This window comes from Trichosurus vulpecula, chromosome 4 (genome assembly GCF_011100635.1).
Source record: "Trichosurus vulpecula isolate mTriVul1 chromosome 4, mTriVul1.pri, whole genome shotgun sequence".
Lineage (NCBI taxonomy): Eukaryota > Metazoa > Chordata > Mammalia > Diprotodontia > Phalangeridae > Trichosurus > Trichosurus vulpecula.
This window is the reverse complement of record NC_050576.1, coordinates 391104187-391128343: the sequence shown is the minus strand read 5'-3', so window position 1 is coordinate 391128343 and position 24157 is coordinate 391104187. Positions and strand designations below refer to the sequence as shown.

At 40.1% G+C, this 24157-nt stretch overlaps 1 protein-coding gene across 1 annotated transcript in view; it reads right to left on the bottom strand.

Moving 5' to 3' along the window:
* Nucleotides 1-23741, bottom strand: part of F10 (coagulation factor X) — a 29926-nt gene extending 6185 nt beyond the window's left edge. Inside the window, exons 1-6 of the mRNA XM_036757687.1 lie at nucleotides 23571-23741; nucleotides 16277-16437; nucleotides 15242-15266; nucleotides 12608-12721; nucleotides 10508-10639; nucleotides 6674-6924 (exon numbers count right to left, since the gene is read on the bottom strand). Coding sequence (XP_036613582.1) covers nucleotides 6674-6924; nucleotides 10508-10639; nucleotides 12608-12721; nucleotides 15242-15266; nucleotides 16277-16437; nucleotides 23571-23640 — 753 coding nt within the window. The 5' untranslated portion in view covers nucleotides 23641-23741. The remainder of the gene's footprint in view (nucleotides 1-6673; nucleotides 6925-10507; nucleotides 10640-12607; nucleotides 12722-15241; nucleotides 15267-16276; nucleotides 16438-23570) is intronic.
* Between the last annotated feature and the right edge of the window lie 416 nt (nucleotides 23742-24157).

The following is a 24157-nucleotide window of genomic DNA, read 5'->3' as shown; positions in this document are numbered from 1 at the left end:
GTATTAGTTTATTGTATTGATCTGAATGCTTTACCCCAAATCTTCCCAAAGCCTGTTTTTAGAATGTATTTGTTATGCGAAGAGTAAGGTCTTTTTGCTACTTTTTTAATATGTTCTCAGCATCATGGGCTGTGGTTGTTACACAGAACTAGACAATACTTTTGAGTAAGTAGAGGAAGTTTTTGTCTATGTAGTATAATTTTAGGGACATTAGAGAGGTTGTAATGCCCCCAAATATTTAACTCTCTCAAGTGCCACAGAATCTAAAGTTCAGCCATAAAAGATTGATTTCTTTGTATATTCCTTCTTGCTGTCTGCCTTTAAAATGTAAATATTCTGGAAGGGGTGACATCAAATTGATTCACAGTTAGCAACATATCACATTTTCCTCTTTTATCTGTTTTCCCATTCATAGGAATAGCACAAGGGTTCAGGTACCTTGGGGGAAAAGATGCTTAAAAAAAAAGAAAAGGGGGAGGCAGAGGCACCAAAGACAAACTTTAATTATTTCAGTTTTGCCAAAGACTGGTTCTGGTAGGAAGAGTTTTAAACTATACTTTAACACACACACACACACACACACACACACACACACACACACACACACAATTTCTCTGTATGCAGATACAACATGAAAAAGGATTATGGGTGAAAGAGAATCTTCTTTTCATATCATAAAAAGTATGTAATAAATTCCATATGTTACTTTCAAAACTGTCCTGTTTGTGCTTCCTTCTGAATTTCTGTTCATTTTTTAAGAAGTTGCAAAGGTACTTTTTGGGGTGTCACTCTTTCTTACCTATTCTATCCCTCCCCACAGAAAAAATCCTTTCCTGCGCCTGAGGTAATGCACATTCAGTGAATAGGCCTCTTTTAGAAGTGAGTCAAGGGATGGCTCCTTTAAGTAGAAAAAAGAGAAAAAAATTGGAAGAAAAAAAATCTTGTAACAAATAAGTATAGTCACGCATAGAACTTTAAAAAAAAAGGTCTGTTAACTGAAAATCTGACCTCCATATGGACCATCTTTCCAAATATTTGAGAATACCTTTTCTCCTGAAGTGATGAAATTCTTCAGAACCTTAAACTAGCAAAATTTCTACCTGATGAGTAATGTTTTCTGATATAAATTATAAGGCAGTCAGCGTTGAATCATGATTATGGGATCAAGCAATTGTTAACACCATTAATAAAAGTTTCTATCATATCCTTCCTTTTCTTCCTTCCCTTTCCATTAAAAACAGTTCATTCTTTTCTAGCCTTCTACAATGGTGAACATAGTTAATTGTGTTTGTCCTTTGTTTTCAGAGAGGACTATGACATCAGGGAAATGATGACATGACTTGCAGTTGACTTTGATTTGAGTGAGGGAAGGCTGTGCAGGGTCACCAGCCTCACTTTCTCCTCCAGAGCCATCTAGATCCAGGGGCCAGATATTCATCAGGATGACTGGAGATGACCCAGGGTGCAATGGGAGACCCTGGCTCTTTTAAGCTAACGCCTTTTCATGTACTCACTTAGAGTGAGGTAACGCCCATTCAGTAAATAGCATCCCCCCTCAAACACCATTGTTACCTAAAACTAACACAGTCTGCCATGCAAAACCACAGAATTGCAAAAACAACAACAAAAAGAAAAACTTGCTAAATGAGTGAATTTCAGAAAATTTTAAGTCACAATCTCCTCTCTAAGATTTTGTTCTTGTTCTTTCTGCCTGGACAGTCCTCTCTCACCAGACCTTCCAAGCTCCACCTATTGAAATCTTACCCATTCTTCAAGGTCCAGTTTCAATGCTACCTTCTCTATGAAGACTTTCCTTATGTTCCCAGGTGGATGTGATCTTGCTCTCCTCTGAACTGCTAAAGCACATTTTGTTTTTTTTTTCTACCTGATGGGGTTGTTGTGATGAAATCTCTTCACAAACCTTCACATTATATAAATGTGGTATTATAATACAAATGATGTGTGTGTGTGTGTGTGTGTGTGCGCACGCACATGCATGTGTGCATTGGTGTGGTGCTATGATCACCCACCCATAGCTCATTACGCCACTTTCTCTAACCTATAGAGAAGCAGGCTGTCACTTAATTGAGAAATCACATAGCCAAGTATGGAGAGTAGTATATATTTTGGCCACCAGATGGTGCTACCCTTAGGCCAATAGCCCAGTAGCTACATTAAGGAGTATTCAGCTACATTAAAGAGTATTAGTCTGACTTTCCCAAAGGCTGCAATTTCTCCCTGTTTCAACAGAGAGCATTCAGCCTTCATTCTCTTAACCTATTCTCTCTCACCCAGCAGAGCCCTTGAGTTCAATAATGATCTAGGGAGTATGATTTGGTATATACTCCAATATTATTTAATTAGCTTAATTACTCTTCTTTGCTCTGAGCCCTGACCCTGCATTTGGCAAGCCTGTCACTTCTGATCAAATAACCTCATTCATAAGATGTAGACAGTTGAATTGTGACAAATTACTGAAAAAATAGGAAATTTTGAGGACTGGTTTGAGTATGGAAAGAGTAGCCACACCCGGGAAAATTCAGTTTTAATTACCTCCAGCATATCTTCTTATGTATGGGGCACTAAAGAAAAAGTCAGAAGAACTCTGATCAATGCAATGCCCATCCATGATTCCAAGGACCAATGATGAAGCCTGATATCCACCTCATGACAAAGAGGTTATAGATTCCGAGTGAAGAACGAGACATTTTTTGAACATGACCAAAGAGGGAATTTGTTTTGCTTAACTATGCATATTTGAAACAAGAATTTTCTTTTTCTTTTTCAGTGGGGTGAGAGGTGGGAGGGGAAAATAGATTTGTTAATTTTTAAAAATTTAATTAAAAATAAAGTAGAACTAGCTAGTTTATTTTTTTTTAAAGAATGTAAGCCAATTGAAGGCAAGAGACCATTTCAATTTTATGGTTGTACTCTTAGCGCCTATCTCAGTGTTTGAAACAGAGTTGATATCTATATCAATTAATATCTATTGATACTATTATGTAAATGTTAGCTATTATTATTAGTAATAATAATAAAGACAAAAAACGCTTATTGCTTATAGGGACTCCTTGATAAGCAGCCCCCCAAAAATGATTGACAATTGGTTAAACTGTACTCTAAGAGATTTCCCACCAGTCGTAGAGAGGCTGAGTCAGATAATAGGTCAGAAGGTGAAGTTTCAAGTAAAGAAAATACTACATATCGTAATGACTCACTACCCTAGATTGGGACACACTTTGGGCTCTGATGAGGGTGAACCTAAAGGTAGCTTCTTTCCTGCCTATTCTTTCATCTGTGGAGATCCCAAAGCAATCTATAGTGTTTAAAAAAGTTAATAGTTGGGACCATTTACAAGCTTAGGTTTGAGGATGAAGGCTTATAGGTCTGGGACCATCCATGTCCTATCCACATGCTATCCATCAGCTCAGGTAGTTACTGAAAGGTCAGCAGGTCCCGAAAGAGCCAGACCTATCTCATCTGTGACCAGGCTAACTTATGGTGTTATATTAGGGGTGTGGGGGTGGGGCAGGACAATCGGTTACACATATGCCAGATGACAACACTAATGCTTATGCGTGCAATGTATGCTCTAGATGTAAATAACTACATTTGCATATGTTGATAAATGTGCCAATTATCACAGATTTTCTTATTTATATTTTTATTGTTACTGTGATGTTAATATTTATTTGCCTGTGTGCTGGTGTTATGCTTATGCTGTGGCTATATTTGACTTTTGGTGATGCATTCTTTTGATGCTTGTGTTTATTTGCTGATTCACTAATATGTATGGGTTGCTACTCTGGAGACCTAGAAGGACTGTTTCCATTCTGTATTGTTTGCAGCTAACCATGCCTTGTTTTTGCCGTTTAGGCTTAGTTGCTTTGCTTTGGGTACACATACACCATTGCTATGTGTGCGCCTGATATGTCCTGCGTATAGTGCAGTTGGTTGGTTGTTGTGCTTCGTTCTCGAAGAGGACCAAAATGGCATCACTATGCTAGAGTCAAGTTTCAATGTGCCCGACTGTGGCTTATCACACCAATACGACCTCGGAATACTGTACCACAGGTCAGGCACAAATAGTCCATGTGAACATTTGGGGTGGATACTCTAAATTTGCACATCTCGTGTTTCCTTTGAGCTGTTTCAGTTCTGCTTTGCTCCTAGAGCACAGCATCTTCTCTGATGTGGGCATATCATGCTGAGTGGTCCTGTGCCAGTATCTCCCATGTCACACAATCAATTCCAAAGTTCTTAAGAGAGACCTTGAGAGTGTCCTTGTATCACTTCTTCTGATTGTCATGTGAATGCTTGCCCTGTGTGAGTTCTCCATAAAATAGATTCAAGGGAGGCAGAGTTGCACAAAGTTGTTGGCCTCTCTCTCTCCTTCAGAGTCATCACAATCCAGGAAGGATCAAGACGACTGGTGATAGGTCAAGATGCAGTGGATGACCTTGGCGTCTTCGATGTCTAACCAAGCTCTAAGTGCTCCATGGCATCTGCTTCAGCTGCTTTCATCGCTGTTGGAACAAATTGTCTGTCCATTCCACCAGGGGAAGTCTTCACACGCTTGGGGTAGACACCCCCCAACTCACCCTCACCCTGGTTTAGCCCATCTGCCGAAATGATTTACTGGGGTGTGGCTGCTGCACATGCTACAGCTTCTTTTTTCAGGGTTGCTTTCCACCTTTGGTGCCCACCTGTTCCACCCAACTCTCACCATAAAATGTAGTAATTTAGTTAGTGAAGCAGCTGGTCCAGATGGCCTTTGCGTGGTGCTTTGTCTGATTCATGTAATGTTAATGTGGATGTGATACAAATAGTACTTTGAGACGCACACCCATGAAGTTGGGATAATTATTCTCATTGTTTTGAATGTTACTATTTATTATGATGCTTTCAATACCTGCGACTAGGTGGCACAGTGAATAGAGTGCTGGGCCTGGAGTTAGGAAGACCTGAATTCAAATCCCATCTCAGATGCTTACTAGTTGTCTGATCCTGGGCCAGTCACTTAACCTCTCTTTGCCTTGGTTTCCTTATATGTAAAATGGGGATTGTAATCCTCCTTCCTAGGGTTGTTGTAAGGATCAAATGAGATAACATTCGTAAAGCCCTTAGCATGGTGCTTGGCACATAGTAGGTGCTGTATAAATACCAGCTCTTATCTAATGATGATGTTCAAATATTCCTCAGATACTTTAGCAGGAACTAAAGTTCTTTGGTTGAAGTATGAAAAGCAACAAGCCTTTTCAATGCCTCCTGGAAGTGGACTAGGAAAAATAAACCAGTGAGGCCATGGGGAACCATGAGCATCCCTTTCTTTTGCACTTGGACCAAATTCCGGTCTACAGTTCCATCTGATTTAGGCTGCTCTATTTAGCTTTTACATAACCTGGTTCCAATTTGCCTTTCTAGCCTTATTTTACAATACTCTCCTTCCCAAATTCTGTTGTCCAGTCAAATTAAGCTTCTTTCTTTTCTCATACACAACTTCCATCTCTCATCTCCATGCTTTTGCATTGGCTGTCCACCATGCCTGAAACGGACTCTCACCTCATCATCACCTCTTAGAATCCCTTGTTTCCTTCAACACTTTGTTTAAGTGATGGCTTCCACACCCCACCCCACCCAATTTACTTTTATTTATTTTGTGGGTACTTGTTTAGGCACGTTTTATTTCTCCTGATAGAATAAGGAGGAAGGAAGCAAATATCTCATTTTTTTTGGTTTCCTCAGAGCCTAGCACGGTTCCTGACACACAGTAAGTGCTTAATACATGCTTATTGATTAATCAATTAGTTTGAGGAGCTCATTTTTAAAAACTACCTTGTTTTGAAGATCTAGATTTTTGTATTCTTATAACCCTCTTTTTCATTAACACAATGGATAGAGCGCTGGGCTAGGAATCTTCCTGAGTTCAAATCCAGTCCCAGACACTTATTAGCTATGTGACCCTGGATAAGTCATTTAATCCTATTTGCCTCAGTTTCCTCATCTATAAAATGAGCTGGAAAAGGAAATAACAAACCACTCTAGTATCTTTGCCAAGAAAACCACAAATGGAGTCACAAAGAGTCAGACGGGACTGAAACGACTAAACAATGAAAACGATATTGCCTTCTAAAGACATGGTACCAATGTTAGGCTAGGGAACAAATACAGAACCCTGTATTTTGTAGGCCACGCCTATAAGCATTTGCACACATGGTTCTATTCTCTTATCTTTCTTCCATATGTGTGTGCCTATCAGAGAGTTTGGCTAAGACAGAAAATTGTTAGCTCATAGGATCTTTTAGATTTAGAACTAGATGAGGCTGTACAAGAGGTCCCCTAGTCTAACCCGCTGATTTTACAGATGAGGAAACTGAGGCCCAAATTTGCACAAATAGAAGAGCCACATTTTGGACCCCAAGTCCTGTGGCTATAAATCCAGCATTCTTCTATTTCCATCATACTACCTTATTTCTCAAAGTGAAATTGAAATCGACCTAGGACAATAGTTCTCTTTGGTCCAACACTCATCACAAAGATAAGGATAGCTTAGATGGTAACAAATATTGATGGGGCATTTGGACCATTGATGACCATTTTAGTTAACTGCATGGAACTGAGAAGTACCAAATCATATTTTTCACTTAACAGCATCAGTACAAACCACAATTACCTGCCACGGACATTCTCCCTCCTTGCAATCTCTTCCTCCAACAATCCTTATGAAAGCATCTCCACTATCTTCAGTTTCTGTGTAATTTGGGAAGAGTCCAGATAAAGGATCCTTTGTGGGAGCCAGGGTCTCTGTCTCCAACTCTTGAGACAGACTCTTGTGTAAGTCTGGAGAAGGGATGCTTTGCATGGCAGGCTCTGCAACTGACCTCTTCCTTCTTTCCACTGTGTATTTTCCACATGGGTAGGGTTCTGCAAAAAAAGGAAATACTTGATGTCTGAAAATGTCCCCAAATTGTACAACCAATGCTTCAGTCACAGTTATCTTCAGAGAGTGATCCTATCTATCTCTTGACTTTCAAAGGGAAAGTCTCTTAGACAGCATCACAAACTAGGTGCAAATTAGTTCTTAGATCTAGTTATTCTGGGGCTGATAGTTGTTATTCAATTGTTTCAGTCAACCCATTTTAGGTTTCTTGGCAAAGATACTGGACTGATTTTGTTGTTTTTTTCTCCCGTTCATTTGACAGATGAGTAAAGTGAGGCAAACAGGGTTAAGTGACTTGCCAAGGGCCACACAGTTAGCAAGTGTCTGAGGCCAGATTTCAACTCAGGAAGATGAGTCTTCTTGACTCCAGACCCAGCACTCTATCCACTGGGCCACTTAGTTGCCCCCCAGGATTGAATATCCACGTGTTTTGCTTCTCCTACTCACTACTGACTATTTTTGGATAGTTCCCTGGGTGGCTGTTGGGGGCAGGGAGTCAATTATACACAACTAAAAAGCAGCTTGTTAGGGGAGAAAGATATAGAAAATGATTTTCTTTTTTAAAATTAATAACAGAGAATAGGAAACTTTATACACCAAATGATGAAAATGTCCTCACTAAAGTTCTACTCTGATGCCTCACTGTGGAATGGTTCTCCAGAGGCTTGGCTAGCTAATAATGAGAACTAGCATTTAAATAGCACTTCAAGGTTTTGCAAAGGGTTGGGCATATGTTATCCCATTTGAACCTCACAACCATCCTATGACTTAAGTGTTATTATTATCTCCACTTTACAGATAAGGAAACTGAGGCTAGGAATGGTTAAATGACCTGCCCAGAGTCACACAGCTACTAAGCATCTGAGGAGGGATTGGAAGTCAAGTCTTTCTGACTCCAGATCCAGGTATCTTCCCCCTTGTACCACCTAGATGAGGACAGCTTCATGCTGATAGGTCCTACCAAACTGGAAGAACTAGGAGTACTACTAAATGAAGCCAAGTACCAAGTTGGCTGCAAGATTATGATTTTTTTTTCAGCCATAGTGACTCTTAAGAGGGTGGCATAGTGTACAGAGCACCAGTCCTGGAGTCAGGAAGACGTTCAAATCTAGCCTCAGACACTTACTAGCTGTGTGACCCTGGGCAAATAACGTAACCCTATTGGCCTCAGTTTCCTCATCTGTCAAATGAACTGGAGAAGGAAAAGGCAAAGCACTCCAGTATCTTTGCCAAGAAAACCTCAAATGGGGTCACGAAAAGTTGGACACAACTGAAATGACTGAACAACAACAGCAAACATCAGATCATAAAGAGTGCTCATAAGGACCAAGTCTCAGACACTTGAAATACTGAAAGGTGGTGGGAATATATTCTAGTCCTACATGTTAATGAAGGGAGGGATGGAGGAAGAAGAGAGGCAGAGACACAGACAAGAAGAAGAGGGAGAAGAAGGAGGAGGAAGACAACATTGAAAGGGAAAAGGACATGAAGAAGATTAAGAGAAGAAGAGATAGGAGCCAGGGCTCCTATATATATCCGATATATACCAGGGCTCCACCAGACCCATACTGCGGCACTGTAATGGGGACAGATGTTTTCACCCATTACTCAGTTCTAGGTCAAGAAGGATTTCCAGGAAGGATTTGGGCCCTCCCCTGGTGTCAAGGGATATGTTGTGGGACAGCATGGCTGTGCTTTTCCCCAAGAAGGTAATGATGCTGTCTAAAACAGTGGTGTCATACTCAAATAAAAAGTGGGCCATTGAGTCATACATTAGGATCTTTGTCTGTTACGTATTAATAGACTTAGAAAACCATATAAAATATTATTTATGTTCTACTGTATTTTTACTTATTTTATTAACTATTTCCCAATTACATTTTAATCTGGTGTTGACTACACTTGGAAGTGTTGTGTGGGCTGTGTGTTTGATATGTCTGACCTAAAACAACTTCCCTTACCTTGATAAACTGTCATGGATCTATAATTTTTTGTGGGGAGGGCAATATTTTAGTAGGTGCTACCATATTGAATATTCACAAACTCCTGACTGTATAGAACAACATAATGGAAGAGGAAAAAATTATGTGGGAACAAGATACGGTTCATATCACCCCCATTGTCTTGTACTAGACTGGTACTAAGGATGCTTTCAGTTAACCTGAGTTTCTTTTGTGTGATGTCTTCCTCCATTAGAATGTAAACTCCTTGAGGGCAAGGACTCTCTTTATTTTTCCTTTTAAATGGCCTGGCTGGGGGTCCCAACACCAATGAAATCACATTTTCTCCCACCAGCATTTTTTCTTTCTAAATCCATTCCAGATGCTGTGTTGGTATTTAGGCCAGAGCTTATTAATGCAATGCCATTTCTCTATAGGAATCTAATTGCCTGATGTTACCAGACCATGGCAACATGGATCTATCATTAATGAATTAATTTATACCATCATTGAGCCTGCACTGCCTCTCAGGAAAACAGTAATTACAATCCTTACATTTACATAGTATTTTGACAAAGCGTTTCTTCTCATGGTGAGTCTATGAGATACACAGACTCCATGTGTTAACATTCCCTTTTTACAGATGAGGAAATTGTCTAAGGCAGGTGACGTGATTTGCCAATATTTATTGCTCACTACGTAAAGTATCCTTCTGTTGCCCAAAAATGGATGACTCTCAAACTTCAAGAAATGGCCTCCCTCTTGTTCTAGTATTCAGGGCTTTGGTAAACAACTCTGTATTCGTCCCATCTGCACTCTTCATGATTTTATATTTATGTTTATTGAGAGACACCATGATTTGAGTTGTGTGTTAACCTAAGAGTTAAGAAGACTTGGGTTTGAGTACAGAACACCTAACCAAGATAACTGTGGTTAAAATCACTTCATTTCTCTCATTCACGCTGTCCATCCATAAAATCGGGATGCATCTACTTCGCAGGTTCAAATGAAAAAAGTCTGCAAAATTTCTTACAAATCTTAAAGTCCTATGTGCTGTAGAAGCGAGCAGTTGTATTGAACAAATATCCCATCCAAATCCTCACCTTTCAAAGAACTCTCCTCTCTCCCTAACCCCAAATCTCTTAATCATTTAAATTGCTTTCTCCTTTGGACATTTATTCCTTGGAACCTTCGATATCTTGCTTCATGTCTTTCCTTTACCTTTCTGAGGGGTTGCCACTTGAATTTAACCATCCTCTAGTTTATAGCTACTTTGGGGGCCCATTTATAGCACTACCAAACCATTTGAGAGTGTTTCTGTCCCTCCCAACTGATAAACATCAGTGTTCTATTCTCTGTTCCCCATACTCTACTCCTCTCAAAGAGCTGGGAGGGAGCTCTGAAGGCATCTACTTCAAACCCACCATGTTCAAGGATGAGGAAATGGACACCAGAGAAGTTGAGTGATCTGCCCAAGATCAGACAGTGGTAAGTATCAGGACCAGGATTTGGACCCAGGTTCTCTCAATCCAGAGCCCTTTCCAATGAGCTACACTGTGTCTTCACTACATTGGTTTTCTAGAGAAGACACCCTGCTGCTGTTTCATAGACCCACACAACCTCCTACCTGTAGGGATACAGGATTTGGCATCATCTCCCAGGGTGTAGCCACTGGCACAGCTGCACACCACGGTGCTCTTTTCTTCTTTGCAGAAATGGTCACACTCTCCGTTATCCAAGCTGCAGAGTGTCAGTTTGGCTGCCCAAGAGAGAAGCATGTTAGACTTGGTGGAAGTGTCAGCGTGGTGTCCTAGGGGAGCCATCAATTTTTTACAGAAGGGGGAGCAATTGCAAAAGGTTGCCATGTTATGTCCCCCAATTCTGAAAAAAAATCTACCATCCCAGAGAGTTTAATCAGTCAGAAACTCCTCCCTTCCCCTCCCCTCCCCCAATCATCATCATCATCACCATCATCATCACCATCACCATCACCATTAACGGCATTCTGGTGTGCTGGGTGGAAGGCCCATAGGATTGTAAATTTAGAGCTGGAAGAGATCTTGGAAATCAGCTAGATCAACCCTTCATCTTACAGACAGAGAAACTGAGACTCAGACATATCATGTGATTTGCCCAAAGCTGCATGGCTGGTAAGTAGCAGGATCCAGACATGAACACAGGTTCTCTGACTCTATCTAATGTCCCTTCCAGTGTCCCATGCTAATCCTACCCCTACTTTACTTAGTAACTTTCTACAGTAATTTTGTGTTTATTTTATGCCTTTTGATATTTTGTTTTGTTTTTGCTCGCGTGTATGTTTTGAGGACTTAAACCTAACGCTAGAGTCAGTCTGTCTATTATCCGGGAAAGGAGGGGGTTGCATTACTGGGGCAATATTTGGTCATACTCCATAAAAACATTGACCACAAAAGATAGAGTGAATACAATATATTTACGGAACCCTGTAATTTACTTTGTAGATATTTCACATAAGCTTGTTTATACCCCATAGAATGTAAACTCCCTGAGGGTAGAAACTATTTAATTTTTTTTTTTCGGTTTTTTCAGCAGGGCAATTGGGGTTAAGTGACTTGCCCAAGGTCACACAGCTAGTACATGTGTCAAGTATCTGAGGCCACATTTGAACTCAGGTCCTTCTGACTCCAGGGCCGGTGCTTTACTCACTGCGCCACCTAGCTGCCCCCTATTTAATTTTTGACTTGGTATAACCAGTGCTCAGCAGAGTAGCCAGCACCTAGTATGTACTTAATAAATGATTGTTGATTGATAATTCTACTGTCTGAAAGTCCTTCCAAAGTTATACTGTCTCCAAAGGACAATAAGTGATTTATATACTTAACATAGTACACTTGATGCATATAAAACCATGCCCCAAATACCTAATTTTGTTTAATTAGGAACATTCCAGATTTCCTTAAAAAATATAGTTATCTCTTCCACAGCATGTGGGCTAAGGATGTAGTGGCCCTTTGATTTTGAAAATCCACATAAAATTTTTTGGCCCTCTTTTCATGCTAGAGAAGAAAACTAAATTATTATGGTATTAAAAGATAAAATATGTTGATATTATACAATACTATGTATTTTTATGCATTTCTGAGTTTCTGAACTTTTTCTTGTCATTTGCTGGCCTTCACATGTCATCTGCAGCTTCTGCAAAACTCCTCTCAAATTTTTATTTCATTTCTTATGGTGACCCTTGATATATTGAAATTGTGATGGGGAAAGTCACAGTGTGGAAGGGATAACTGTAATCTCTTTCTGTTCTTTTAAAAAATTTTTTTTAGAAGTAAAACACATTTATTTGAACATACATAAATCCTCAGAGGGCCCTGCACCTCTCTCTGAAGTCCTGGCCCACATTCACTCATTGGGGAGGACAGAGATGATGGGGTTCCACTCTCTTTCTGTTCTTTAGCAATAGAAATAAACACTAAAATACATTTTGAATGAAGAGTTTTTGGTTTACTGATAACGTTACCTTCCCCTCCAAGGTCCCAACTCCTCTCCCTTCTTTTCCCTTCTCCCTGTAAGTCTTCCTCTCCTTCCCACTCCAATAGTCTATTAGTCCAGATGAAAGAGCTCACTGTAATTTGCAAATCTCTGAGGCATAGAATGTAAGGACTTGTGTGTCAATCTCTTCTCCTTCGTTGCTTGCCCTTCAGATGATACCAATCTTTAAGGCACTATGATAAATAGGACTTACAAAATTCACAGTTTTTGCCTTCATATCCTTCCACACAGTTGCAGGTGTATTCACCAAGGCCATCTTTACATTTCCCTTGATTCTGACAAGGTTGGCTTTCACACTGGTCACCATCTGCAAAGAAAAGCCTTGGAAACCAAAGTTTGCAAAGGTTTTCCATCATCCCTAATGGAAACTCCTTGGCTTTACTGACAACGTCATTTTCAGACAATCCCAATGACCTTGCTTACTTTTTCCAACAGAGCTCCATCAACTAATCTCTAGGATCAGGCCCTTACCTTGTCACATCAGTACGTTCCCTCTCTGTTTTTTCTTACATGGTATCCCACATTTGGATGTGGGATTGATGCTGTGTTGACTATCACTGGGATACCTGACTTGAACTGGGCTCTTTTCGAAGGGAGATTTTGGTGTGGAAATGCAGCCTTTCAAAGGCAAAGGTGTTTAAAGGTGGGAAAACAACGTAACTTGTGAAAGGGAAGAAAGGAAATTTAAAAAAAACATTTATTAAGCATCTACTATGTGCCAGGGACGGTGCTAAGCTCTTTACAAAAATTATCTCGTTTGATCCTTACAGCAACCCTGGGACATAGGTTCTATTACTACCCACATTTTATAGTTGGGGAAGCTGAGGCAGACAGGGGTTAAGTGACTTGTCCAGGCTCACACAGACAATAAGAGTCTGAGATGGGATTTGAACTCAAGTCTTCCAGATTCCAGGCGTAGTATTCTATCCATTGCCTCGCTTAGGCATAAGGGAGTATAGACATCATTGTGTTTTGGTAGCAAGTCTCTGGGATTCCTTTGCAAATGACACTCTACTTTCCAAATAGATCATAAATTGTAAGAGCTAGATGGGACCTTTGAGATTATCCAGACCAGTGCCCAGAGAGAGGAACTGAGTTGCCTAAGAACAAACAGTGAGTTAGTAGAAGTATTGGGTGGAATTTAATGTAGTAACCTAGAAGGGACTGAAATGGAGGTCAGAAGGCTTTGGTTCCAGTGCTGGCTTTGTCACTAATGCAATAAGATCTTAAACAAGTTACTTAAAATGTAAGTTCCTTGAGGACAGGAATTGGTTTTTTTTTCCTCTCAGACACAGTAGGGGCTTGATAAATTTTTGTTGATTGACTGATAGTAAGCACAGAGGGACAGACTTTGTCTTAGGTCACCAACATGGTGGTATTGTAGAACATAATTTCTTCCCTTTCTTCAAGGTGTCACTCTATTTCACATATTTGTGTGTGTGTTTATACAGATACACATATACACACATACACACATACATACACACATACATACACACATACACACACATATACACACTGCCCAGAAAACCTCAAACGGGGTCAGGAGGGGTCGGATACAATTCAAACAACTGAATAACAAGTGTGGATAGAATGCTGGGCCTGGAGTCAGGAAGACTTGAGTTCAAATCCAGCCTCAGACACTTACTAGCTATGTGACCCTGGGCAAGTCACTTAACCTCTGTTTGCCTTAATCCGCTGCTAAAGAAAATGGCCAACCACTCCAGTATCTTTGCCAAGAAAGTCCCATAGACAGTATTGGCATGTGATGGTACATAGGGTCACCAAGAATTGGTCATGACTAAATGACTGAATCACAAATACACATATTCATTTTATTGTTCAGTCGTTTCAGCTGCATCCAACTCTTTGTGACCTTGTTTGGAGCTTTCTTGGCAAAGATGCTGGCGTGATCTATCGTTTCCTTGTTCAGTTCAGTTTACAGATGAAGAAACTGAAGCAAACAGGGTTAAGTGACTTGCCCAAGGTCATTCAGCTAGTAAGTGTCTGAGGCCAGATTTGAACTCACAAAGATAAATCTTCCTGGTTTCAAGCCTATCGCTCTATCTCCTGTGCCCCCTAGCTGCCCCGCCCCACATATATACTTATATGTGCATATATGCTTATAGTCAATAGATTTTTCTTTTTTACTTGCAGTGTAAGAGAGATCCACAAAGAGAGATATCTCTGAGGATAAACCCAACTCGATTTTTAACAGAGTTTCTTTTATACAGAGGGAAAAAATAAAGGAAATAAAAGAACTCGCTTATTTGCTTGGCTATACTAATAAGGTATTTTGTGAGAACAAACCATTTTATTAAAGGACCTAGGAATATATAGGAGTAAAAATATTCTCATTGTTAAGAAACATAAAAAATTCATAGGCATAAAAATATTCTTATCATTAAAAAGCTTCTGCTTTAAGGAGACACAGGTGATATGTAGTTCAAACAATTAAAGCAAGATATAAGTAATGTATAGTAGTCAATTAAAGCAAGACAGAGACATAGCGTCCCAAAAGTCTTGGTGCAGTCTTAAGTTTTAACAGCTTAAATAACTATTTAAAAACTGCATCAAGACTCTTGGGATGGTCCATACGGTGTAGGTGATTAACTAAAGTTAAGAAATATCTGTTTAATAGGACACTAAGCAGAGGGCGTTCACAGATAAGCATTGTTTTTCTTTTCCATCGAACTAAGACTGAGTAGTAATTGCTTAAAAACAAGATGGAGTTGCCTTGGTTTGAAGTTAAACTCCATTCCTACACACATACATATATATTTTCATCTATTTCGCATGTAAGAATAAGCTATAAAATGTAACTCACCTTTGTATTTATTCCAGAATTCCATCTGAGGAGGAAAAACAGATTTAAACAGTTTGATTAGACAAGCACAGACTGTCATGCATTTTCATACAAACAAGGAAAGGCAATCCAGTTGGAGGACCAGGACAAGCTGAAAGTGGCATTTTCTTTCCTATAATTCCTCCAGCTGACCTTCCCAAATGACAGTGAGTGAATGAAAAATGGAAAATCACTCCTACTTCTGTGAACGCAGAGACAGAGTTGCAATCGTTGGCATAATTATTAGAAACATGTCTTTAATCTTTCTTGAAAATAGAAAAGTCAGGAGGAAGTTGTATTATAACCTCTCTGAGGGCAGAGACTATGTCTTACCTTGTCCAGCCCCTAACCACTGTATTGAGTGTCATCAATACGTGTTTGATGCATGTTAAATGAACCTATGTGTCAATTACTGATCAATCGACAAGAAATGGACGTAATTGTAAATGTGTAGTATTTTTCCTACGTCTTATGATCTAGTTCAATCCCCTCATTTTACACATGAGAAAACTGAAGCCCAGAGGGAGGAAGTGATTTGTCCAAGGTCACAGAGCTGGGACTAAGAATCAGATCTCTGGACTCCAAAGCCAGTGTTCTTTCCACTACATTTCTGACATTGAGTAAAGCCACTAGATGGTGCAGTTTATAGAATGTCAGGCCTGAAGCTGGCAAGACTCATCTTCCTGAGTTCAAATCCATGCTCAGACACTTACTAGCTGTGTGACCCTGGGCAAGTCACTTAACCTTGTTGGCCTCAGTTTCCTCATCTGTCAAATGAGCTGGAGAAGGAAATGGCAAACCGCTCCAAAAGCTTTGCTAAGAAAACCCCAAATGGGGTGACGAAGAGTTGAACACAACCGTAAATGACTGAACAGCAAAAATTAGATGAGTATGAGGAGGGGGCCAAACAAACCTCTCCCACAAATATAGTTTACTGAAAATCTCTTAGACGGAACATGAAACTAGTCAATCCTTTAATTAATTTAATTTAATTAATTTAAACTCATTCATCTTTACCGTTTTTCCTTGGTCTTCAAAGACTTCTCTGGCTTCTTCAAAAGAACAAGTTTCTTCAAGACATTCTCTCTCCAGATTTCCTTTCTTTAGCTCTTCAAATATTGTATTAGCCCTCCGGGTCCTCTTCAGAACATTGTTGGCCTTTTCTTGATTTAGGAAAACTGTAAGATAATTAGCAACACACAGTTAGTTGTATGAGATCCATCCTCCTCTTGAGTCTCCAATAGCACACTCTCCAAAGCCACAGAGACACGGCACCCTTCCTTCTCCTTTGGAAAGTTGCTAAAGGGTTACGGTTAAGGTTGTGGAGAGAGTCCACGCAGAGATGTCCTGAAGGTAATCCAAAATATGGACCCAGAGGTCAAATGGAAGGGCACATAGGAAGTCAGATTTAGTCCAACAATCCCTATTTAGGAATAATCTTAATAGGGGCAAAATATGAAGTCACAAAAGTGGATGACTTTCATTTCATGGCTTTTCTCCATGACTATCCAACAGCCCGATCTCAGACTCTTGGGTTGGAGAACTGAGCTGAGCTCAGGCAGTTAGTAAGCATTTATTAAGCGCCGACCATGTGCCAGGCACAGTGCTAAGTGCTGGGGTTAATAATAATAGCTAGCATTTATGTGGTTCCTACTATGTCCCAGGCACCGTGCTAAGCACTTCACAAATATCTCATTTGAGTGAGTGTATGTGCTGTTGTTATCCCCATCTTACAGTTGAGGAAACTGAGGCAAATAGACGTTAAATGACTTGCCCAGAATCACACGACTAGTGAGTTCCTGAGGCTGGATTTGAACTCAGGTCTTCCTGACTCAAGGCCCAGCACTCTATCCACTGAGCCACCTTGCTGCCTCCTAATGGTTAATATAGTCAATAGAAAATGGGTCCTGTTCTGAACCTGACTGTCTAAAGATCTGACTTGTGCACATCAGTTTCATTTATGGTAATTTCCTAAGACCAAATCAAATCTTCCTGTAGTAGGAATGCTGCTCTGACCCAGGGGTGAATGGTAGGTGATATTATCTTGACATGGCCAGGTGTCCTTCCTTTCTTGAAATTCTTTCCTCCTTTGGCTGCCCTGTCATGACATTTCAATGCACTTTCTCTTTCTGGGCCAAAGTTTCCTCATCTGCAAAGTGAAGAAATTCAATGATAAGATTGTTAAGGTTCCTTCCTTTCTTCTAGGCCTCCCCTTTCTAATTTCACTGGTTGCTCCTTTTCTGACTCAATTCACTAGCTCTTCCTTTTCTTAATATTTCCTAAATGTGGCCACTCCCCTAGGTTTATCCTTGACCATCTGACCTTCCTTCTCTGCTCTGTCTCCTTTAGAAATGCCTCTACGAGGATGATCCCTAAACAGGGATGTTTAGCCTGAATTTGACTTCCCATGTGCCTTCTCACTTGACCTTCAGGTCCATATTCTGAATTACCTTCAGGATGCCTATACTTGGGCTCCCTCCATAACCTTAAAACTATTCAAGTTAAAAACTGAATTTATCTTCCCGTCTGAATTGACTGCTACATTTTGGTCAATTATCACTCTTCAAGACCCTGAGATTCAAAAATGTATTGTATACACTATGCAATGTGTAATTCTTCCTTTCTAATAACACCTAGATTCAGTCTTTCCTGTCTCTTCTCATTGTGGATATCCTTCTGTATATCCTTATCACCTCATGCATGAATGATCCATAGATTATTGTATTTCATTCCATAAATTACTTCATTTTGTTTGTTATTCCACAAATTATTTTATTTATTTTGTTTGCTGTCTCTATAAATTATTTTATTTTATTTTCATTTTGCTTCTTTCATAAATTATTTATTGTGTTTGCTGTCTCCATGAATTATTTTATTTTATTTTTGCATTGCTTGTTCAACAAATTATTTCATTCATTCTGTTTGCTATCTCCATAAATTATTTTATTTTGTTTCATTGTTCCATAAATTATTTTAGTAGTTTTAAAATGATCTCTAGATAGTATTTATATGTACATGTTAAACTCATGTTATCATGTTTTCTATTATCAAATAAATATAAATTTTTGGTATGAATCATTATACAATAATATCTGCAAGTCTGTATATTTTAAACATTTTTGAACACATATTTTATTTTTATTCAAATAATATTTATAATCACAGAGATTCAATCCTTCCTTTCTCTTCTTACTGAGGTTGTCCTTTTCTAAATCATTGTCACCTCATGCTACAATACTCTCCTAACTGTTCTCCCAGGTTCTAGGGTCTTTTGTGACTCCAAATTTTCTTTTTTTTACTGCCAGATTGTTAGGTCCAAAACATTTAACTTATGTGGGGGAACTCCTGGTGTGGAAATTGTCTCCACTGAGGTAGATTAGCAGCCTCTCCATAATTTGTGTTGTCAGAGAGTTTCCAGCATCCCTGAGAGTTTAAGTAACTTGCCCATGGTTAGTGTGTGTCAGATGCCTGGCTTGAACCTAGGTCTTCCTGTCTTGTAGGCTTGCTTTCTAAGCTACCTTTCTAGTTACTACTCCATGCTGCTTCTAAATTTTCCTAAACACCTCTTCTATCATGTCTTTTATAAAAAACCTATACATTTCATTTGTCTGTAGGAGCAAGTCAATATGCACAATTTAGAATTCAAGGCTCTTCACAGTTTGGTCACAGTTTACCTTTCCAGCGTTACCTGCTACTGATCCCTACTGTGCATTGCCTGTCCCAGGAAGGCTGACCTCCACGCCATTGGCTCCATCAGCCATGCTCATCACCACCTCTTGGAGGTCGTTCATATTGTCACATCTACCTTGGAAACTTCCTTCTCTCCCTCCACTTCTAATATCTCCTATTGATAGACAACTTTTTAGAGTTAGCAAAGCACTTTCCTTACAATGACCTTGTGAGGTATGTAGCAGAAGGATCATCTACCCTATTTTCCACATGAGGAAACAGAAGCAAAGTGACGAAGGAAAGAGAAGCAAAGGGATTTGTCCGAGTTTATATGGCCAGGCAATGGTGAAGCTGGGATAGAAATACAGACATACTGGTATTTTCCAATGACTGCCTCTTACCATCCTCTCCACTGAGTGATGAGGAGATAAACCTTCCCTTGTAACAAATAAGCACAGTAAAAGGAAATCAACTCTACCTGCAAAAATTCATGCCTCTAAAACAGTTTGGAACTATGCTCCAAAAGTTACTAAACTGTACATACCCTTTGACTCAGCAATACCACTACTAGGGCTATACTCCAAAAGATCCCAAAAAGAGAAACAAGGACTCGTGTACAAAAAGATTTCTTGTAGCTCTTTTTATGGTAACGAAAAACTGTAAACTAAGGGAAGGGGTGCCCATCAATTGGAGAGTGGCTGAACAAATTATCACATATGAATATAATAGAATATTACTGGGCCATAAGAAATGATGAAAGGGGAAACCTGGGAAGACAGGTATAAACTTAAGCAGAATGAAGTGAGCAGAACCAGAGTAGTTTTACTATGACAATAGGATTGTAAAAATGGCATATTTTGAAAGACTTAAGAACTCTACAAACTCAATGACCTGCCAGGATTTCAGAGGACCAATGTTGTACAATGCTACCCACCTCCTTCCTGACAGAGAGGTGATGGGCTCAATGTGCAAAATATTGCTCTTCAGTCATTTCAGTCGTGTCTGAATCTTCATGGCCCCATTTGGGGTTTTCTGGGCAAAGATACTAGAGTGGTTTGCCATTTCCTTCACCAGCTCATTTTACAGATGAGGAAACTGAGGCAAATGGGGTTAAATGACTTGCCCGAGGTCACACAGGTAGTGACTGCACCACCTAGCTTCCCTAATGTGCAGAACAAAACACACAAAAATTTTTCTGGGCATGGCCAGCGTCTGGAATTTATTTCACTTGACTATGCATGTTTGTTATAAGAATTTTCTTTTTCTTTTTTCCCTTTTCAGTGGGTTCAGAGTAAGGTAGGAGGAAGAGAAAACAAATGTATGTTAATTTAAAAACTTATGCCTTGTCTCATACGTTTCTTACCACTTCTTTCCCAAGAGGCGGGAGGCACGCTTCCCCATTAGTTTTCTGAAGTCAGATTTGGCTACTGCATTGATTCGAGTTTTGATGTCTTTCAATGTCGTTTTTCCTGTACGTTATTCTATTGTTTTCCTGTTTCTGCTTACCTTACTCATGTCAGTTTGTACAAGTCTTTCTCCAAGTTTCTTTGAATTCTCCATATTTGTCATTTCTAACGAAACAACAATATTCCAAAAAAATTCACATATTACAATTTTTCTAGCCGTTTATAATCAATGGACACTCATTTGGTTTCCAGTTCTTTATTGTTACAAAAATTGTTGCTATAAAAAATTGGTGTATATGGAACCTTCTCTCTGTCTTTGACCACTTTGAATCATAGACCCAGCAATGGTATCACTGGGCTAACTTAGTGAGTTTTCTTTGGTTTAATGAAAATTGTGAAACCCAGATCATCTGGCTCCAAGTCTGGTGCTGTTTTCCCACTTCTTCTCACCTGTCCCTATCCTGGACACATCCTTCAAGGTCAACACCATTCTATTTTCTCCACAAAGCCTCTCTGATCACTTTAACTCCGATTTATTCCATGCTGATTTTTTTCTCTTCTTTGTATTATACAATAAATATGTGTTGAGTGGAATTGAGTTATCAGGCAGGAGGAGAAGATGTCCACGATTATCACTGTTATGCTGGGAAGCAACGTTGTCTCCAACCGGATACAGGTTGGGGGATGCTAGCTGGTGTAGTGAATAGAGTGCTGGGCCTGGAGTTAAGAAGACCCCAGTTCAAATCCAGCCTCAGACACTAGCTGTGAGGCAGAGTAGCAACCTTCAAGGACATTCCTTTTCTTTCAATTCAACTTAATTCAATTGGATTAATCTTATTTCCTGAGCACCTACTATGTGCTCAATGCTATGCTGGCTCTGTTCAGGATTACATATATGTGATATGCTGCCCTCAAAAAGCTTACAGTTTTATTGAGAAGACCACACTTAAACTCATTAAACTATTAGGTAGCTATACTAGATAACCTACAACAAAGTTCTCATTTGAACATAATTAAGTGTCAAAATGCATTGCAGACAGGAAGGACTATGTGCATAGCACTTATTCACCAAGTGCTTTCCTCACACCACTGTGTGACTTAGGTATTGCAAGGACTATTCCCCATTTAACATATGAGGAAACTGAAATTAAGTGCTTTGCCCGGCTAATCGGTGTCGGATGTGGGAGCACAACCCAGGTTGCATGACTTTATTACTTAAGGTTATCTGTATCCTAAGGTTAAAAACATGATATTAGGCAAATTACTTAAACTTTATGGGCTTCAGTTTCCCTCTCTGTAAGAAGAGAAGGTTGGACTAGATGACATTCTGAAGTCTTTTCCAATTCTAAATCAATTGTCCTAAAAGGGGCGGGGGATGGGATTTGATTTGGTGGAAAGGAAGGACAATCCAGGTGGCAACACCCTTGTCTGAAATTCACATGAAAGTGTGAATGGGAATGGTATGTTTTGGGTATGAGACCAGTTTGGTTGGAATGGAGAGCATGTATTATGAAATACAATGAAACATAAGGTTGGGTAAGGTAAAGTGAAGTCAGATTATAGAGATACTTGAATGCTAGGATAAGAAATTTGGGATTTATCTAAGAGGTAGTAGGGAGCCATGGTAGGTTCTTGGGCAGAGTAAACAACATGGAGAAAATGGTTTCAGGAAGATGTACCTGGTCATTGTGTGCAGGAAGGAAGGAATGTGACTTATTTGTTAAATGAAAATGTATTGCCATAGGTCTTATCTACCTTGTTTTGATGCCCTGTATTTGCCAACAGTCCATGGTTGAATTGTATAGTGGAAAAAAAACACTTGTCATTAGAAGAATTGGATTTATGTCTCATATTTATCCCTTATGAGCTGCGAGACACAGTATGAGTCATTTAAACTCTCTGAGCCTCAGTTTCCTTATTTGTGAAATGGTAGCTGCCCCACCCACTTCACAGGGTTGTTGTAACGATCAAATGAGATGATTGGTGTGTAAGTATTTTGCAAAATGGAAAGAATTCTTTCCAATTTTTTTCATTTTTTCAATTTTTTCTTTTCTAAAGAGTTCTTTCCAACTCCTTTATGTGGGTTGCTGGCACCCCAGGCACTATTTTTATCACTCTCTATCTAACACATGGATTAATGCCCAATTTGCTAGCTCTGATTCCCATGCATCAATATTGTTATTATTATTAGGCTCTCCCCATTATATTCCACTCCCAATTTCTTGTCCTTTTGTTCCCTATTGTGGAACACTTCAGCAGTCAGTTCTACTTATTCTCTGCTCATCTTTGACCTTTTTCATTCATTTTGGTGGAAACAAAAACAAGCTCCCTTATGTTTCCATCTCAGACATATACAGTGTCCCTTTCCCCCTGGTTCCTTGCATTTGTCTGGACCTTCCCCTTCCATGAGTTCTCCTCTCCTGTCAGGTCTCCTTCCCGGGGAGGTGAGCTTCCTATCAGACTCAGAGAGAACAGCTTCTCCTATTTCAGGATCAAAGATTCAGACCTAGAAGGAAACTTAGAGGCCAATCCCCTCATTTTACAGATGAGGAAACCAAGGCACAGAAGGCTACTCTACTTGCCGGTTAGTAAGTGTCAGGGCTGGGATATGACCCCAACTCCTGTCTCCAAAACCAGCCGCCATCCCACCTTACCATGACGCCTTGCCTAATGCAGATCCTGATTGAGTCAGTCTTCTTCCTGCTGTCTGCCACTTCTCTAGCAGTTACTCTCCATCTGTCATTCTCCCCCTCCCCAGGCCCCACTTCTGTTTCTCATCAAAATCTTGGCAGAAGCAGGAAAGACTTTTTCTCAATCCCTAGTAGTCAAAACAGGGTTATTATTCTCAGACAACATTCAGAAAGGGGATAATAGAGTGATAAATTCAGAACTGGAAGGAACCTCAAAGACCATCTAGTCCGAATTCCTTCTTTTTATATCTGAGTAAACTGAGGTCCGGAAAGAATTGACCTGACCAAGATCAGAAAGGCATTCAGTGGCAGAGCCAGGATTCAGATCCAGGTCCATCAGCTCCAGACCCAGCACTGTTACCACTGTTATTTCCATAGAGAAGCAGTCAAACTGCCTCAGATCAGAAAAAGGGCTAAAGCACAGGGTACAGAGCTCCTGGATGATGCCCACTCCCCCATCTGCCTCCTCAGGGGAGAGGTCCATCCTCATCTCCAGATGAAGCCTCCTGGGAGCAAAAACAGAAATACCAAAGGGCAGGATCCTACCGGTTTCCCCGAAGTGCAGAAGGCCTGGCAGAGAGGTGCCAAGCAGTAGGAGGTACAACCAGCTTGCCATGGTCTTTGGCCCGAGAAAAGAGTGGTGCTCTGCCTCTGCCACTGCTGCTGCTGCAGGGCTGACCCGGGCAAGGTTCAGCTCACACTGGGCTTCCCTGGCTCGTTCTGTTGTCTTTCTACTTATCATCACAAATCGGATGAGGCATCCGATTGGCTGATGGGGCTTCCTGGTGAGGTCAGGCAGGCAGGGCCAGATGAAAAGGGAGGGTGGAGGAAGACCGCAGGCCCTTGCTGATTTCCTCATCTGTCAAATGGAAAGGAGGGAGGTTGTACCTCCTAAGAAAGATCCCTTCCAGCTCTGTTGTCTTACCCCTGCCTGGTCCCTGCCTACCTGACCATGATGCCAGGTACAAGGGAGAAGCCATTTTAGAAACACAGGAAAGTCAAAGTACCAATCAACTAGTATTTATTAAATGCTAGACATCATGGCTACAAAGCCGTTATGAAGCATCCCCTGCCCTCAATGAGCTTAATTCTATCAGAGAAACAACATGCCTAAGCATATACACTATATATGT